The sequence below is a fragment of the Primulina tabacum genome, chromosome 5 (assembly GCF_025594145.1).
Source record: "Primulina tabacum isolate GXHZ01 chromosome 5, ASM2559414v2, whole genome shotgun sequence".
Taxonomy (NCBI): domain Eukaryota; kingdom Viridiplantae; phylum Streptophyta; class Magnoliopsida; order Lamiales; family Gesneriaceae; genus Primulina; species Primulina tabacum.
This window is the reverse complement of record NC_134554.1, coordinates 9,911,122-9,929,498: the sequence shown is the minus strand read 5'-3', so window position 1 is coordinate 9,929,498 and position 18,377 is coordinate 9,911,122. Positions and strand designations below refer to the sequence as shown.

Sequence of the window (18,377 nt, the reverse complement as noted above, 5' to 3'; positions counted from 1 at the left end):
TTTTATACTACCTTCTTTGTTCTATCAAATAATTTTATTTTAAACATAAGGAGGATGCATAAAATGGACAAATAGAATCTAGAAATTTAATGTCATTGCTGATATGAAAGTCGGCTACATATAAATGTCCAAAACTGGATTAAAGCCAAAGGCAAGTCGATAATACAAAAAATCATCATGGTTTGACAAAATACATAGGTAAGTGGTAACGATGCGATTTATTGCTATTCCGATTGTAGTTAGTATTAAAAAAAGATATCAATGCAGTATGGTAAAAACGAATAACATACACAACATGCTTTCAATCTATACATACCTTTTCGCTGCATTCCTACTAGTTTCCCTTCCCTTCATCTTCGTTCAAGATACGGTTTCGAAAATCAGAGACCATTCGAGGTAACCCCTCTCGCAAGGAAATCTTCGGCTCCCAGTTGAGAAACTCTTTTGCTTTACCAATGTCCGGCTTCCTTTTATGAGGGTCATCAGCGGTGTTTGGTCTGAATTCTATCGTTGCACTTGGATCGATGGTCTCTTTGACAACCTGGTGAGAGCAGCTCAATGTAATCTTGCATGCATACATATTTTCAAGATTTTGATGAATATTTGATTCTATAATGTATATTTTTTTTTAATCTCTAACACATATCTAAGAAATGTTTCCCATGAAAGAAAAGAATAATCTACACAAACCTCAGCAAGCTCCAACATGGTGAATTCTCCGGGGTTACCCAAGTTGAAAGGGCCAACATGATCGCCTTCCATTAATGCCACCAATCCATCAACCTAACATTGAGAAAGTGGGAAGGTTCGAGGGTACATCAGTTTATCAACACACAGAATTCTACATCACATTGAGATATTTATACAACTTGTGCAAAGCACGAATATTTTCACATATCATATTTCTTAAAGTACAAAGCATTTCACATCAAATAAAATCCCAACTGGGACAAGACAATATTACCTACCAAATCAGATACGTATTGGAAGCTACGTGTTTGCTTCCCATCGCCGTATACCGTCATAGGTTGTTTGCGTATGGCCTGCACAACACGGCTGCAGCAATTAGAATTTGTCGTCTTGATGCATCTTTATCAAAATCGATGAGAATGGCATTATGGAAGACAAACCTGTGAGACGAAGTTGCTGACAACACGCCCGTCATCCAGACACATGCGAGGTCCATATGTATTAAAAATACGTGCAATGCGTACCTGTAAAGACAGAGAAACATTGTTAGGGTCAATATACATAGTATAATGTTTTCTAAAGAAACCAAAGTATCTTCTCTAAACTTCAATAGAGCATTTACATCAAGCTGACAAATCAATCAGACCGTGATCAATAAAAACTAGATAGAATTGGTATTTCTTTATCAGGAGCCTAATTCCTTGTCCTCTCTTGGGAGAAGTTTAGATATAATCTACATCTCATGTACTCACATTGTCTTTTATATACTACTGGTTGGGGTCTATGCCAAAGCCAATCGTAAGAGTTTGTGCCAAAACCAGTTTATAGATACAGATATGGTTTGTTAGATTATTTTTTTAAAAGACAAAAGAAAAAAGAAAGAAAATGCCAACCACTGGTTGATCCATCTTCCTCGCTCTACATGACTAAGAACAATGCTTTGTTTTTTTGTCAAGCACATCACAACATGATGGTTATGGCAGTCATCCAACGCTTCCTTTTTACATCCATGTCCCATACACTAAGCATATATGTACTTGGAGCATTTCCTCTAGTAGAATATTACTACCTATGTGCATGCACTTATGTGTTTGGACAAAAACAAAACATTTGGTATCTGGTATGCAACTTGATACATCAAGCAGAAAAGGTTCGATCACCCAAATTAACCCACACGATTGGTCACGTGAGATGCGAAGATAGTAAGTTGACTACAGTACCACAGGATGTCATTGGGAAAACACATGAATAGGAAGATAAAACATGGAAAAGGCAGCGAGAAAATGGAAACCTTGCATTATTTGATGATATTAATAACTAAATTGAGTGCTAATTCATCACAAATTGGTTCTTAGTTCACCCAGAAATGCAATGACAATTATATCATTCTCCCGAACAAAGATGAATACACATTCAAATATTAGTCGCAATATAATTAAACAAAAAATTCAAATCATACTCCATGATCATGAAGCTTCAAATTCAACAAGTGGCGGTAAGATATTACCTCTACTCCAGCGCCACGATGATAATCCATAGCTAAAGTCTCAGCTGTTCGTTTACCTTCATCATAGCAACTCCGCTCACCTAATTAATCAAGGATCATTCAACCATTAAATTCACATCACAAGAGCAACATTGAAAAGAAACAAAAAACACATCTTTGCTCAGAACAGCACCACCCACCAATCGGGTTTACATGCCCCCAATATGTTTCCTTCTGTGGATGCTCGAGAGGATCACCATATACCTCGCTTGTACTAGTGAGAAGGAATCTCGCACCAACCCTCTTTGCAAGACCCAACATATTCAATGTACCCATTACGTTAGTCTTGTAATCACAAGTCAAGGATATCAAATGACTCCAAATGCTATAATCAATTCGAGAACTAAAATGTTTAGTTGTCAATTCCGAACATTACTTGAATAAGAAAGAAACCGAATCAACATAAATTAACCAGAACAGCATCTTAACCATGCCAATCGATCTAATCCAACGAACACCAAAACTATCCTGTGAAGGATACAATACAGATAGACTTAGCAATTTAAAACCACACAAGAACATGGGTTAATACACATGCACACGTAATCTCATAATCATCTCCCTTCTTTATAACCATAAAACCTCCAATTCAATTTTCGCAAGCCAAATCACTCAGGGATCAGCCACGATATCATATTCACAAGCATAAACACACATACCCACAAAAAATTCAACACCGCATCCCATAAAAACTAAAATCTCAACACACTCTACGAACCAACAATTTCAACAAGGATATGATGGTCTTGACCGGATTGTACTTATAATGCACCGGCGATGCAGGGCAAGCTAAATGGTAGATCTGATCCACCTCCAGCAGAATCGGCTCAACGACATCGTGCCGAATCAATTCGAACCTCGGATTCCCAAGCAAATGCACCACATTCTCCTTTCTCCCCGTAAAAAAGTTATCAATCACAATCACATCATCCCCTCCGGCAATCAACTTATCCACCAAATGACTTCCCACGAACCCCGCACCGCCGGTTACGACAACCCTCTTCCTCTTCCCCCCTATGCCGACCGGAACTCTCCCCACCCCATTAAAATACGGGCTACGACCCACCAGATTCTCATATTTCCGACCCGCATCACCGCCACCCTCATTATTAACGATCGAATCATGACTTTCGGCGGAGATTCTATGCCGGGGATCTACGGATGAAGAGCTGGCGGAAGACAGGCGGGAGAGAGAGGGCTGGATGATGAAGAAAGTGGAGGCGATCAAAATGCCAACAAGAATAAAGAGAAGACGCTGCTCCCTGAGGAGGTAACTGATGGATCTCTGGATCGAACGCGTGTGTTTCAGGGATTTTGGGGAGTATGGTGGGGTCTGAGATATCGGCATTTCTTCGCCTCTTCGGTAGCTCGATTGCTTGTGCAATTGCTTCATTGCTTGGCGCTAAATTGCCCAGATTGCTTACTGATTCAAGAAATGCGAATGATGATTGATCTCAACTAACATTTGATTGGCTATCGCATTCGTATCGGATAGAGATGAGATTAACATCAGGTAGGGAAGGTGCCTGTAAATTCACTGCCACTGTACAGGAAACACTTTGAATCTTGATTCAGATTTGTCTGTTACTTGTTCGGTGGAGGGGTGTGTGTATCCCACGTTTCCTCATATTATACTGTGATTTATTAAACCAATAATGAGTTTCAGTTGGTCTCAGGTTCGAATCTTACTGATTTCAGATTGTTTTTCTAATTTATTTAGTTAGTTTAAGTATTTTCTTTGTATGAGATAACAAGTCTCGGAAATTTCGTTAATATTGCAGGTAATTATATTATATTTTATAATCATTTTGTTAGTCAATTAACTTGTCTAATTAGAGAATTTTATTTATGATTTAATTTCTAACGTAACATCCAAAATATCAATAACTTTCGATATCATATCGATATTTTTTTTAGTGTCGAGTTAGTATTTTAGAATATTAGTTCGACATCTTCGGTATCACATCAACAATAAGATCCAAATAAACAAAAATTAAAAGTTAGATACCAAAATAAAAAATTTAATGTATCAAACTCAAAATTGAACAAGTGAATTGATTAAAAAACCATTTCCCTTAAAAAAAAATTTGTTGAAATGTTTATTTCCATAATATGGTCTATTTTTTTTATTCTGAACATATTATTATTGAAATTTCAACATTAGTACAATATATTTGCTTTTTTTTTATTATTATTATTATTATTATGTCAGATATATCGACAATAAACAATGCAATAATAATCAGTGTCATGTCAATGATATATGGCTTCGTGTCAATCAGCGAGTAAAATGATTAAAACTGTAAACGAAATAATGTTTTATTATACTAAAAGCTAAAATTTGATTAGTAAGATGATAAAAATAAACTAATATCGTCGCATTGGACCAATTTTATTGTTTTCTTAACATAATTTTGAAATATAAATTGTTTTGAATTTGAGGTCGACTCGAACTCGAGATACGAACTTGACGGATGATAAGTTTTGTAGGTGGAGCTAATTGTGAGTAGATTTAATATTGAATAACGTTATAAATGTTAACCAATAGTCGATACATCATATATCAGCTGTTCTTAAATAAAATCATTTTGTTCGAAAGTTGATTTAATGCACTATTGTACATTTGAAAATGTGAATCGATTATTATTTGATACCCTTGAACTTATTTCGACGTGTTATTTTTCGCATGCTCGTTAATGTAGTAAAGAACTAACAAACTAGTCATCAGAGAAGGCACGAAACAGTAAGGAATCAACTTGAATCGAGTTGGTTTGCGAGTTTGACAAAGTCGTCCCTAGTCGAATTCAATTGATATAAGAACCTTTGAAATCAAATCTAAAAGTAAATGTTCATGACCTTGGGAGCTCATGATTAATTTTTAATATATTTTCTAAAAAATTTAATGAGGTATAATAAAATTAATCTTTTGATCACTGTATTATATAAAAAGTTTTATCTAGAGAGCCAAATTAATGAAAACCTCTTGTCTCGTTAGGGGTTTTGACTTATTTTTCTCATTTGTTTTTGTTCAGATTTATTTTAATATGTACAATATATGTTTATTTCGTCATGTAGGACCAAACACTTGACGATTTATCAAAAATTATAGTTGTGGTAACGACGCAACTCAAATATTTTAAACTGCATAACAGCTTAAACAACTCGTTTTGATTGTTCTAACCAGCAGAGATAATTATTGCACCAAATAATCTTCCTCTCAATAATTGCAATTCTTGTAATCAATGAAAATCGAACATGTGAATCTTTTCTCTGATATCAATTGTAGGACCGAACGTTTACCATTTTACCAAAAGTTATAATTGGTTATAACATTGAAACTCAAAACTTTTAAACCATATAACCACTCAAGCATCATTTTTCGATTGTTTTAATTAACATGAGCAATTATTGCACACAACAAGCTACAGAAGCTACATTGAGAGTGTCAATACCAAATAAACAATATTTGATAGTTATTGACTTTGGAAAAAATAGATCAAAACAAAAAATAATTCTAAAATATTAAATAAAATTAAACATTGATAAGTTACAAAACTAAAACTAAAGTTCATGACAAACCAACGTGATAAAATCGTAATTTTTTCCAAATATCATTAATTGTGTTCCTAAGTCTAAGAAATAAAACACGTTTTTATTAAGCTAATTGAGTAACGGGGAGGACAACTATTATATATCTTATATCAAAAAACAAAAAAAGTTATTAATGTATTGTACTATTGTAGTTTTCCATAGTCCTCAATATATTGCAATAAATCCAATCGTTACGTTGGAAGAATTGGTAAATTTTAAGAAGATGAGGATTTCGTTTTAAAAAATATTCGAAATCTCCATTGTTTTAATCGGACATTACCCGCACACACATTACAAATAGTAAAAAGGTCGCAGTACGTATATATGAGGAGAATTTTAAAAAAAAAATCACCTTTTAATTCTACTAAAATGAGTTCTACATCAAATTTTATTAAACGAAGGAGAGATTATGGTGACTTCGCTTAAATTATATAAAAAACTAATCTAATGGATTATATTTAAAAATTTACGGTTATAATCTATATATATCTATATATTAATTGAGGCTTTTTTAAAAAAAAAAAAAAAAAAACTATTCTCGTCAACTTACAAAAGCTCAAGACCTCTAAAATATACATATATATTAAAAATACAAAAAAAAATTCTAAAAATGTTAAAAACGTGAAAAATATTCATTTTCAATTAATAAAATTTTTAAAAAATTGCATTATTGTTTACCAGGTAAAAAATGATATATATTAAGTGTTGATGTAAATAAAAAATATATAAATCAGAAACCAATAATAAAAAGTCATCGGATCTAAGCCACAGTTCCAAAGTCACGTAGGTATTTTGTGAGACGGTCTTACAAATCTTTATCTGTGAAACGGATTAACCCTACTGATATTCACAATAAAAAATAATACTCTTAGCATAAAAGGTAATAATTTTTCATGGATACCGAAATAAGGTATTCATCTCACAAAATATGATCCGTAACATCGTGTTACACAAATTTTTTACCAATATCAATACGACTGTTGAACACAAATGACAAAATATTTCAACAGGGTCATAATAAAAAAATAAAAACAAAGCACACCAGTCTTTCCAGACAACAGTCCGGAACCTCAAGATTATAAAATATGACTTTTAGGCATCAAATATCTCCCATAACATAACAGTCAAACTAATTTATCACGTCTCATGTTGTGACTCAAGTCTACCTAGATGTGCAATAGATTTTTATAATAATTATTTCAAGTTTGTCGTCGTTTTATAAAATTGATTAATTCAATTTACTATAAAATTTTATTATAGTTCATTATAAATTAATTTTAAATCAATAAAATTTAACATATGAGACACGATTAACCTAATTTACTTTTTTTTATAATACACACCACCTTCAAAGTAGGCTGCCTAAGGAATATATTGTGTCCACATTTTTGTATGGATGTCGTCCACACAAGGTCGAGGTAGTTGAGGACTTGAAATTTGGTTAATCTCATGTGAGATTTAAAACCAATGGTCATAATATCACACGCAGTTCTAAATATCTGTACAATATATCTATTTATTCAAAATTATTGTTGTTATTATATGAGATATATCCATCGTAAAATCGATTCTATCTTAAATCTATGAAAATCACTTTTTACCCATTTTAAAAAGAATAAACAAATTAAAATGGGGTATTTGAAACTATTTTTGATATGTTAGTTTCTAAAGTTATAAAAATCATTTTAAACATAAATTGCAATAGGTACCCCTGTATAAAATTTAGGTAGTATATGTGAATACTTAAAAAATATTATGAATTTTTTCTTTACGAAGTTGTGCAACTTTTTAAAAAAATCATATTTTTCTTTAAACATTTACAAAAAATTATAATTTGGTTAATAAATGTTTTAATATATAATCAAAAACTAAGAGATACGACGTGCAGAAGAACAAAAAATTACGTGGCTTTTAAAATCAGCTTTAGCGTGGCTTTAAAAAATAAAATTAAAAAATAAATTTTCACTACTATATCCAAATATGGAATTATTCCCAAATTTTAATTTCAAAAAATATAAAAAAAAATACGTTTTAAATAATCGTTTATTTGGGAACTAATAGCTAAATACTATTTTTCACTAATAATTGTCTATTTTTAAATCGATGGCAGATATACAGTAATTATAGATAAATAATAATATATTTAATTTAATTTTGTGAGAGTGATCCTCTACTTGAGTTGTTAATGAAAAATTATTATTTTTTATGTCGAAAATATTACTTATTATAGTAAAGATGAACATGATTGATCGATCTCACGTATAAATATATTCGATATCATATCTACTAATAAAATTAATCATTCCGTGATTGCAAAATACGGCAACGCATTTTTATTCCGACATCAAAAAGAACAAAAGCATATACTTGCATACTGACCAAATTAGCAAACTTAATAATTGTAGAAATAATCTTATAAATGTAATTGAAGTGTTTATTAAATAATTTATAATTGAGTAGGTATCTTGTAAGACGGTATCACGAATATTTATCTGTGAGACATGTCAACCATACCGATATTCACAAAATCCATTGTAAATTACAAGGGCGAATGACGCCCCTGATTTCAATGAAACTCGTGCCTAAAACTTGCGGTTGCGGTTGCATATCTAAAAAATCCAAGACCAATCTTACTATGATGCAAGATATTTAGGTCTTACTACAATGTCTTTGTCGTCTATCTTGACTTGAGAAATACAAGTGTTTCGTCGCTATAATGTGGAATTTTGTAGAAAAAATTGGTAATGAATAATATTAAATATTATCTTAATATTATAATATCCCAAATTGAGTTGCATTTTCACGTGGCAGATCCGATATGGATGACGAAAATGATTAATGCTTCATGTAAAAATAAATTAATCATAATTTTCATTAATTAAAAGTTCAAACTCCCAAAAATCTATTAATTAATCTAATTTCTTTACGCAGCTGATGTCATAACCCATTAAACATTGTTTTCAATTAGGAGAAAAATATTGCTCGAGTATACCATCAATTATTTTACTTGCGGACAAAGAAGAATTTTGAATGAAACAGCTAATGAATCTTTAATAATAAATAAGGAAATTTGGATGGTAATAGTTTAAAGGTTTATATTTTAGAAAAAAACTAATTTTATTACATAATATATGACATTATTTTATTTTGAATAACAAGTTATTTCCTAAAATTAATTTTTTTACCAAAAGCAACTTAGATATTATATTCGACAAATTTAACGAACGATGTGAAGATATTTTAATGGAGAGGGAGATAGTAATTGAAAGCGAATAAATTATAATAAATTTCACCAGAGCCAAAAGTCCAACAACAAATCAAAATTCCAAACATGCATTGGGTTATATATTTGCCAAGTGTGTGATCCTCCGCTTGTACGTGAAAATCGTCGAGCCAAGTTTTTTCAGACCGGCCAGAATCTTATCTCGCCGCATTTACCTAAAATTATTGGACTAATTCATTTACTTAGTTGTTTCAAATCTAATATTTTTTTTATTAAAAAAATCTCTTATCAGGATAAATTAGAGAGTAGCAAAATTACATAACTTTCGAACCTCATGTTATTAATTTATATAAAAATAATTATATATTCGAACTCCACTATAAAATTGTGAAATAATTTAATTTTCTGTTACAACTTCATATTTATCTCTAAAATTTGTAGTAAAGTCCGTTTATATATATCAATATATATAGTACCTACTAATAATGAATGAAACCGTGACAAGATATTAATTGTGGTATATATAACTCTACCCAAAGTTTTTTGAACTATATATGTAAGGTGGAAGGTTTTCTTTCTTTCTTTTTTAGCTTCTATGCTAATTAATGAAGTGGGACACGTCTTATACAGACTAATTACATCATGAATTATACGTAGGATTATCATAGCGCCACGTTAATTTTCATTCGTCATCCATAAGATATTTTATGTTTCATAACATTTGTACCTATCAATGTATCTATATATACATATATATGTGTGTGCACACTATAAGGACACCCACATTGGTGCATTAATGGGTGATTATTAACACCCATTAATATTCATGCACCAATGTGGGTGGATGAATTATTAATCTTGGCTGCTATGTCAGCCAGAATGAACGGCATTATTTTGCAAATAGCGACGGTTTTTCGTAAACCGTCGCAAATTGAAAAACGTCGCTACTTGCGACGGTTTCTCAAAACCCATCGCTAATTGCGACGGTTTTTCACAAACCGTCGCTATGTTCGACGCTTTCTCACAAACTCGTAAAATAATCTGCATTTTTGAGAACATTGAATCTGCATTTTTGTGTTGTAAAATTTTAAAAAAATTAGAAAGATATTGAATTAATTAAAATTAAAAAAAAATGAGTAAGTGGACAGTGAGACCCATAAATAATGAAAGTTGATATTAAATGAATGTGAGTGTGTGTTAATAATGGGAAAGTGTTAATGTAATGAATATGTGGCTCGTAGACCCCATAATTTTCGAGGAGATGGAAAGTTAATAACATAGATTAATGTGGACGGATGCGGATGCCCTAAGAATGTGTCGTGTTCCGGTCTCAACATTTTTTGACCATCAATTATGTATATTTTTCAAGAACTGTGTAGGCAGTACTTAGTATCCCAAATCTTTTTGATAATATACGATTGACGATCTACGCTATACGTATCCAAATGTTTAAGGCAATTAAATCTACTGCCGATAGTTGATAGTATAGAAAGAAACTACTCAAAGCTTCCTTCCAACTTCTCAGCTTTTATGGTGGTTTGGACGACAGGTGGGCAAGGATTAAGCCACGTATAGGTGGGGGTTACATATAATATCTATGTCAAAATAATAATATACTGGCTGCTCGAGCACATATATTATTATATTTATATATACATAATAATTTTATTTTTGTTGTTATATTCATTTGGTTAATTCAAGTTATTTAACTTGTCGCAGAATTAGTAGTAAGTAAATTTTGTATGAGATACTCGCACGAGCATGTATTGATAAAAATAATAAAATATATGATATTTAACTAGATGTTCCGTCAACTCGAGCATGAAAGACAATTTGAATTCACTATTCTATGCAAAGAGTTTCTCCAGGACATCTAACTTACAGTAAAAAACCCCAAAAAAAAAAAAAAAAAGCAACTCTGAAATTCTGAACTTTAAATAATTGTTTTATGATTGATTATTCATATTTATTTAACTATCGTTATAACATATTTCCCACACGTACAATGATAGTATGATATCTGTATTTGTCTTTTTAATACATAATAATGTACATATATATTACACTTGTATCTTAGAAGTCAACGAATTTGAAATTATTGCTTCTCTCCTGTATAAATACCTCCTCCGCACACTAGCAATTCCATCAAATTCCATTTGCTGCTTCCACCTCAAGCTTCCATGGCGACAAAAACCATGAGAACCTTACTATTTTCACCAAAATCTTTCTCTTCATCATCTTCCAACTCTCCATCTTCTCCTTCGCGATACGGGTTTTCTCCATCTCGCCCGAGTTTCCACGAATCAGTCATGGAGCGGACTCTGGATATGGCGGAACCATTCATCATGAAATGGAACACTGAGACACCAATACTCTCAAGGAATGTCACTCCTCTGTTCCACGGCAACAGACGAGAGGCCAGAGATTTCCTCAAATGCGTCAACAATCTGCATCGGGCAATGCAGCTCTTGAATATAGAGAATTCCAGCTCCGAGAGGCTAATCCGCGCCCAGAATTTGATGCAAACTGCCATGAAGAGGCTGCAGAAGGAGTTCTACCAGATTTTATCCACGAATCGTGCTTATCTCGACCCAGAATCCGTCTCGGCTCGATCTCCTTCCAGCAGCTCGATGGCATCCAGCTTGTCGGATTTCGAAGACAGTTGCAGCGATGATGAAATCAAAGCTGCGGCGTTCTCGGAAGTTGAAGATGTCGCTGGTTTGGCAATGGAGGATCTGAGATTGATCGCCGAGTGCATGATTTCGTCTGGTTATGTGAGGGAATGCTTGAAAATATACCAAATCATTCGGCAATCTGTTGTTGATGAAGGAATTTACAGGCTCGGAGTGGAGAAATTTACCCTTTCGCAAATTCACAAAATGGATCAGGAAGGTTTGGATTTGAGAATCAACAATTGGCTCAATGCATTGAAAGTTTCTGTGAAGACCCTCTTCAACGGGGAGAGGATACTCTGCGATCACGTCTTCGCCATCTCCGATTCGATCCGAGAATCGTGCTTCGCGGAGATCGCGAAAGGAGGAGCCATGATTCTGTTCGAGTTCCCAGAAAACATTGCGAAAAAGAGCAGAAGATCTCCGGAGCATATCTTCCGCCCACTCGAAATGTATGCCGCCATCTCCGATCACTGGACGGAAATCGACTCAATCTTCTCCTCCAATCCGACGGCCAGCATCAAATCCCAGGCGATGACGTCGCTCATCCATCTCGCCGAATTCGTGCGCTCCTCATTCGACGACTTCGAGTCCGCAATATCGAAGGATTCATCCAAACCGCCGATCTCCTGCGCCGGGATTCACAGTCTGACGACCCAAGTGTTGAATCACTTGTCACTCCTCTCCGATTACAGCAACGTTCTGGCGGATATCTTCGCCGATTCTGCGAAGAGCTCGTTTCCGGGCTTTCAGGTCGGATTTCCCGACGAATCTCCGGCGGTTTCTCAGAGAGTGGCGAGGCTCATTTTAGCCCTCCTCTGCAAGCTAGAGGCCAAAGCAAAGCAATGCAAAAATGCGAATCTTGCTAACTTGTTCCTAGCCAAGAATCTCCAACACGTCGTCGTAAAAGTCCGGAGCTCCAATCTTAAATATCTTGTGGGAGAAGAATGGTTGATAAAGCACGACTCTATGGTGAAACAGTTGTTGCCAAAGTAGCGATTTTCGGTCACACGACTTTAGTATATCACGATTCATGCATCGATAGATTTTGTCTTTAAATCAAATATAAATATCACACTTCAATTTGTGTTATTTTCTTTCATAAAATATACGAAGTAGATTGCTGATCAAACGTGTGTACTTTTGTCAGAAACATATGGTCGAACTCAAATTTGTATTGTAAACATTTCATTATGGAACCAATTTATTCTCAATTTTAGATAAAACACCAAGTGTTCACAGTACAGAGTGAAGCGTTAATAACATTGACATATACGATACGTATATAATTTTTGTCCGATTGTACAGTATATTAAATGTTGGAGGTGTGTTTTTTAAGAGATTGTTTTTGTTAATAAAAAAATATTGGAAATTGAATTATCCACTCAAGAACTGCGCGAGTTGCCCGATATTCTAAAATTGTGCTTAAAACGAAGGCTAGGAACTATAAAGAACAATGCGAACATTCATGCAAGTAATGATAAATGAAACAAATGATAATCAAGTTCACATTATATTAATACCTTATTGACAATAAATTTCCAATATTTCATTTCAAAAAATAAAAAATAAATTTCCAATATTTTTTTGATATTAAAAATTCATGCTTACTTGGTTTGAAATAAATAAATTTTGAGCAACAAATTTTTAATTTTTTTTGTCGAGTTTGAACGTTTCAATACTCCTATTAATATTTAAAAAAATTTAAATTCATATTCATAAAAAATTCAATACATCGATCAACAAAATTATTTATAAAATAAATTTGATAAAAAAAATAATAACCATTTGTATGCTATACTTTGTTATAATTGTTACTTATAGGATAATAGCCGAAACGTGAAGTTTGGTCTGTTATACGATTTAAAATATTTGAAATATATTGTTATCGTTAGCTATATCTTTTTAATAAAACAATGAAAGTAACAAAATATTTTTTTAAGTAATCTTTGACCATAAATTGACCGTCTTTACTGATTATGTCTTGATGATTTAGAACTTAGCTGTGCTAAAAAAAAAAATCCATTTTAGCGCAGTTTTTCATTCTCCCACGAGGCACTATATTTTGCACTAAATTATGGCCCTTCCCGTCGCGCACCAAATATGGCTCAAGGCGATGTCCTGCCCAAATTCGGTGCAATCATTTTATTTTTATTTTTTTAATACTATTATTTGTTTTTAAAAACTATAAATAATGTATAGATAATAATTTAATAATTATTTTATTGTTTTAATAATTAAATATTTAACCATAAAAAATTTAAATATAATTATTAACTTAATTTTATAAATAAATATTAAAATAATTAAACATTTATATATAAATGATCTGATTTAATGATTTATAAATAATATAACATCTATTACACTTGCAACAATTACCACAACAATACAATTCATAAACTAAATAATATGATAGTTTAATACAGATACAAATAATTAATATTAAAAGATATTAAATAAAATATAAAAATTAATATATGTAAAATAAAAGAATGTTTCAAAAATTTTGAAGTTAGAATTGGAGATGAATGTTATATTTTGTACAGACATCACACTATTCTAGTGTAAAACTTGGGCTAAAATAAATTTTGTTGTTAAAAATGACCTAAGAGATAAAAAACAACGGTAAATTCCAAAAAAAATACATCTGCCAATCTTTCAATTAAGATTCAGTACTTAGTCATAATTTTTTAGAAATCAGTACCTGACAAATCAATGCTTTTAGTTTTAACTCCTCACAAAGCAAAAGTTATATTTTTACCCTTTATTATTTAAATAAATATATTATTTGAGTCACAAAAATTACATGAATCTTCTTCATTTAAAATATAATTTTATAAAAAATTTGTTTCTCAATTATCATGGAATAAAAATAAATACTTATTTTGATATATAAAGTACGTATTATGGGGTTTCAGATACTTGATTTCGCTCTTCGAATACTCCAAATAAATAAGAAAATACTATATTTTCGAGCATTCACCATAAATTCTGTCATTGTTAGTCTTTTCATTAAAAATGCATTAGGATGACTTATTCATGTCATTTTATTTTTTTAGAAAAAGCAAAGGTCATCACTCATCTTGAAATAAAATTAAGTATTTATTTTGACCTACAAAATACCTATTTTGGAGTTTCAAATGCTTGATTTGACTATTTTAATAATCCAAATGTGTAAGAAAATACTGAATCTTCGAGCTATCACAATAAATTCAATAATTGTTGGTCTTTTCATTGAAAATACATTAAGATTACTTATTCATGTCATCTAATTTTTTAAAAAACATAGTTTCTCACTCATCGTTGAATTAGAAAAAGTACTTATTTTGATCGATAAAATACTTATTTTGGGGTTCCAAATATTTGATTTGGCTATTTGAATACTTCAAATGTGCAAGAAAATACTTAAGTTTCAAGTAATATTAAGTAACTTTTGATGATGTCATTTGTGAAGTTAAAATGTGATACTTAAATTGGTACAAAGAGTATCTAATTAGAGTCTATAAATACATGATTTTACCCCGTAAATACTCATATACAATAATTTGAGGATGCCAAAATATAATTTGAAGTTAATATTAATTGACACCGATGATGATATTCGTGAAGTAAAAAATGTAATACTTAAATTAATACAAATAATACATAATTCGAGTCCACAAATACTTGATTTTATCGTTTTAATAGTCAAATTCGATTGAGTATGTAAAAATATATAGTTTGAAGATAATATTGAATGTTATTTGATGATGAGACTATGGATCCGAAGTCGTCTCGATTCAGAGGATATGCCGGAGATGAAAGTTCCTATGATGCTTATGGAAGTGATTATGAGAGCGAGTCGGATAAGTTCAGATTATTTCATCAAAGTTCCTTATGTGATGAGAAATGGTGCTTATATCCATCTCCTATTTTGTCTGAGTCATCTGTCAACAAGGAGGCAAAAAAGAGATTATCTGAGAGGTGGAAGGTGACTCACAGATACCAAGATGTGGAAATTGTTAGTAAGGGTAGCACACTAGGGGAAATGCTTGCCATATCTGAAAGAGAAACCAGGTCTAAACATTCGAATGCCGCGGCGAGTATCAGTGGAGAAGGCGATCTATTTGGTAATAGTAATGGAACTGCTTTGTGGGATAATACTGCAGGCATCAGTAGCAAAGATGGCTGGAAGAATATAGTTAATGGAACTTCATACAGGAATAGATCAATTCCTCCACCTATGGGTGGGAGAAGTTACAAAAGTAGCACATGTCATGAGAAATTGGCCGGGGAAAAACATCTGATGGATGGAGAAACTTTGCGTCGTGGTAGAAGTAAGGTTATGAAGGGAAATCTAAGTCGGATAGAAAAAGTTTCAAAAGATTCCAAATTGCTCGGCAAGAAGCACCCCCTGCATCGGGACTTATTTATCAATGAGAAAAATGCTTCAGCAGAAGCCAGTTTTGAGATTCAAATGGAGGCAAACATTAAGGAATTGTCTGGACAAAAGCCTATGTTTCAGATCCAAGGAGAGGATGAAATTTGCGAGAGCATCGTGTCTGATGCTTTGACCATTGGTGATCCTGGAGGCACAACCTCGTTTTCGAAATCTTCTGAGTCACTTCCTAAACAATCATTACTTCCTAAACAATCATTTTCCATTTTAGATGAAGATTGCTCGCTTGCTCATGATCAAGATGATTCAATTCTTCAGGTTTGTATCTTCGCTTCCCCTGGAAAATTGTGATCATGTTTTAACCCCCATAATAATTATGCTAGGTATTGTCTTTTTACTAATTTTTCAAATTTCGAGTCGTTTGACCAAAACAATCATTTTTAACACTAAGGAAGGCTGTTTTAAAAAAACTTTTTCATGCAGTTAGTTGCCCATATAACTCTTGTTTTCAGGTCACTCTAAGTTGTGTTTTTCTTCACCGGTACCGGCTGAAGTTGGTTTGGAGTGTACTAATTTTGTTTGTAAATAATTTATTCGTATCTTTTGGTATGTCTTGAATTATGCCCCTTTTCTGATTTAAGACATGGGGGTGCTGTACTGATTGAGCTATAAATGGTTTACTAAAGTAATAACTTTTCATTTGTGATCTGTGATGTTTTAGGAACTACAAAAGAGACCGCCTGAACAAGGTTCTCCATCCTCACACTTCCTTGGAACTGAGCTGGATTCTTCAGAAAGCTCCAAGGAAGCGGATCATCCTAGTCCAGTATCCGTCCTCCAGGTCCCTTTTGCAGAAGACGTGTCATCTAGTTCTAAAAGTTTTGAGAAAGTGAAGGCTGAACTTCATGGTATGAAGCCAGTTTCTCTGTAATCTTTTAATCACACGTGTGTAAATCTTGGCTGTATACCGTGGGAAGTTAAGTAGACAGTCAACTTTTTAGGAACTCGTAGTTATAGGAATGTCAATACCATGAGTGCTTCAGAGGGCATGCAATCGTGATCGGTTTTTATATCTGCAAGTAAAATACCTTTCAGAGTGTTTTATTTCCAAAAGAAGACTATCATTTATAATTGACTTTATTAAGTCGATAAATCCCCCATTTACCCCAAGCTTTTGTTAAATCATGCTATATGTTGCTTCTATGTATTGAGTTCTAGGAATGAGACTATGATTTCCTGGCATTCCATGCACTCATTCTTTAAGAAATAATTCACTTTACTCTGTTTTTATTCTGTGCTAAAAAAAAAAATCCATTTTAGCGCAGTTTTTCATTCTCCCACGAGGCACTATATTTTGCACTAAATTATGGCCCTTCCCGTCGCGCACCAAATATGGCTCAAGGCGATGTCCTGCCCAAATTCGGTGCAATCATTTTATTTTTATTTTTTTAATACTATTATTTGTTTTTAAAAACTATAAATAATGTATAGATAATAATTTAATAATTATTTTATTGTTTTAATAATTAAATATTTAACCATAAAAAATTTAAATATAATTATTAACTTAATTTTATAAATAAATATTAAAATAATTAAACATTTATATATAAATGATCTGATTTAATGATTTATAAATAATATAACATCTATTACACTTGCAACAATTACCACAACAATACAATTCATAAACTAAATAATATGATAGTTTAATACAGATACAAATAATTAATATTAAAAGATATTAAATAAAATATAAAAATTAATATATGTAAAATAAAAGAATGTTTCAAAAATTTTGAAGTTAGAATTGGAGATGAATGTTATATTTTGTACAGACATCACACTATTCTAGTGTAAAACTTGGGCTAAAATAAATTTTGTTGTTAAAAATGACCTAAGAGATAAAAAACAACGGTAAATTCCAAAAAAATACATCTGCCAATCTTTCAATTAAGATTCAGTACTTAGTCATAATTTTTTAGAAATCAGTACCTGACAAATCAATGCTTTTAGTTTTAACTCCTCACAAAGCAAAAGTTATATTTTTACCCTTTATTATTTAAATAAATATATTATTTGAGTCACAAAAATTACATGAATCTTCTTCATTTAAAATATAATTTTATAAAAAATTTGTTTCTCAATTATCATGGAATAAAAATAAATACTTATTTTGATATATAAAGTACGTATTATGGGGTTTCAGATACTTGATTTCGCTCTTCGAATACTCCAAATAAATAAGAAAATACTATATTTTCGAGCATTCAC

The 18,377-nt window shown here is 32.0% G+C and overlaps 3 protein-coding genes across 3 annotated transcripts; 2 read left to right on the top strand and 1 right to left on the bottom strand.

The window, feature by feature from the left end:
• Nucleotides 1-99: 99 nt before the first annotated feature.
• On the bottom strand, nucleotides 100-3,872 carry LOC142546360 (UDP-glucuronic acid decarboxylase 1-like). The gene is made up of 7 exons (XM_075654038.1): nucleotides 2,955-3,872; nucleotides 2,377-2,521; nucleotides 2,198-2,277; nucleotides 1,131-1,214; nucleotides 969-1,043; nucleotides 691-783; nucleotides 100-541 (listed from the first exon to the last, which is right to left on the bottom strand). The coding sequence occupies exons 1-7, from the start codon at nucleotides 3,627-3,629 to the stop codon at nucleotides 335-337; spliced, it is 1,359 nt and encodes a 452-aa protein (XP_075510153.1). The 5' UTR covers nucleotides 3,630-3,872; the 3' UTR covers nucleotides 100-334.
• Nucleotides 3,873-11,024: 7,152 nt separating this feature from the next.
• Nucleotides 11,025-12,921, top strand: LOC142546355 (exocyst complex component EXO70H1-like). Its single transcript, XM_075654033.1, has one exon. It carries the CDS (start codon nucleotides 11,231-11,233, stop codon nucleotides 12,716-12,718), a length of 1,488 nt encoding a protein of 495 aa, XP_075510148.1. The 5' UTR covers nucleotides 11,025-11,230; the 3' UTR covers nucleotides 12,719-12,921.
• Nucleotides 12,922-15,478: 2,557 nt separating this feature from the next.
• On the top strand, nucleotides 15,479-17,049 carry LOC142546357 (uncharacterized). The gene is made up of 2 exons (XM_075654034.1): nucleotides 15,479-16,421; nucleotides 16,825-17,049. Exons 1-2 carry the CDS (start codon nucleotides 15,483-15,485, stop codon nucleotides 17,032-17,034), a joined length of 1,149 nt encoding a protein of 382 aa, XP_075510149.1. The 5' UTR covers nucleotides 15,479-15,482; the 3' UTR covers nucleotides 17,035-17,049.
• The last annotated feature ends 1,328 nt before the right edge of the window (nucleotides 17,050-18,377 follow it).

Excerpts from the sequence above, each read along its gene's own strand:
- LOC142546360 (XM_075654038.1), bottom strand. The coding sequence starts at position 3,629 with ATGAAGCAATTGCACAAGCAATCGAGCTACCGAAGAGGCGAAGAAATG. Across the intron at positions 2,522-2,954 it reads TATCCTTGTTGAAATTGTTG|ACTAACGTAATGGGTACATT; the intron begins GTTCGTAGAGTG and ends TGTGATTACAAG. Across the intron at positions 1,215-2,197 it reads ATCGTGGCGCTGGAGTAGAG|GTACGCATTGCACGTATTTT; the intron begins GTAATATCTTAC and ends CTGTCTTTACAG.
- LOC142546357 (XM_075654034.1), top strand. The coding sequence starts at position 15,483 with ATGGATCCGAAGTCGTCTCGATTCAGAGGATATGCCGGAGATGAAAGT. Across the intron at positions 16,422-16,824 it reads AAGATGATTCAATTCTTCAG|GAACTACAAAAGAGACCGCC; the intron begins GTTTGTATCTTC and ends GTGATGTTTTAG.
- LOC142546355 (XM_075654033.1), top strand. The coding sequence starts at position 11,231 with ATGGCGACAAAAACCATGAGAACCTTACTATTTTCACCAAAATCTTTC.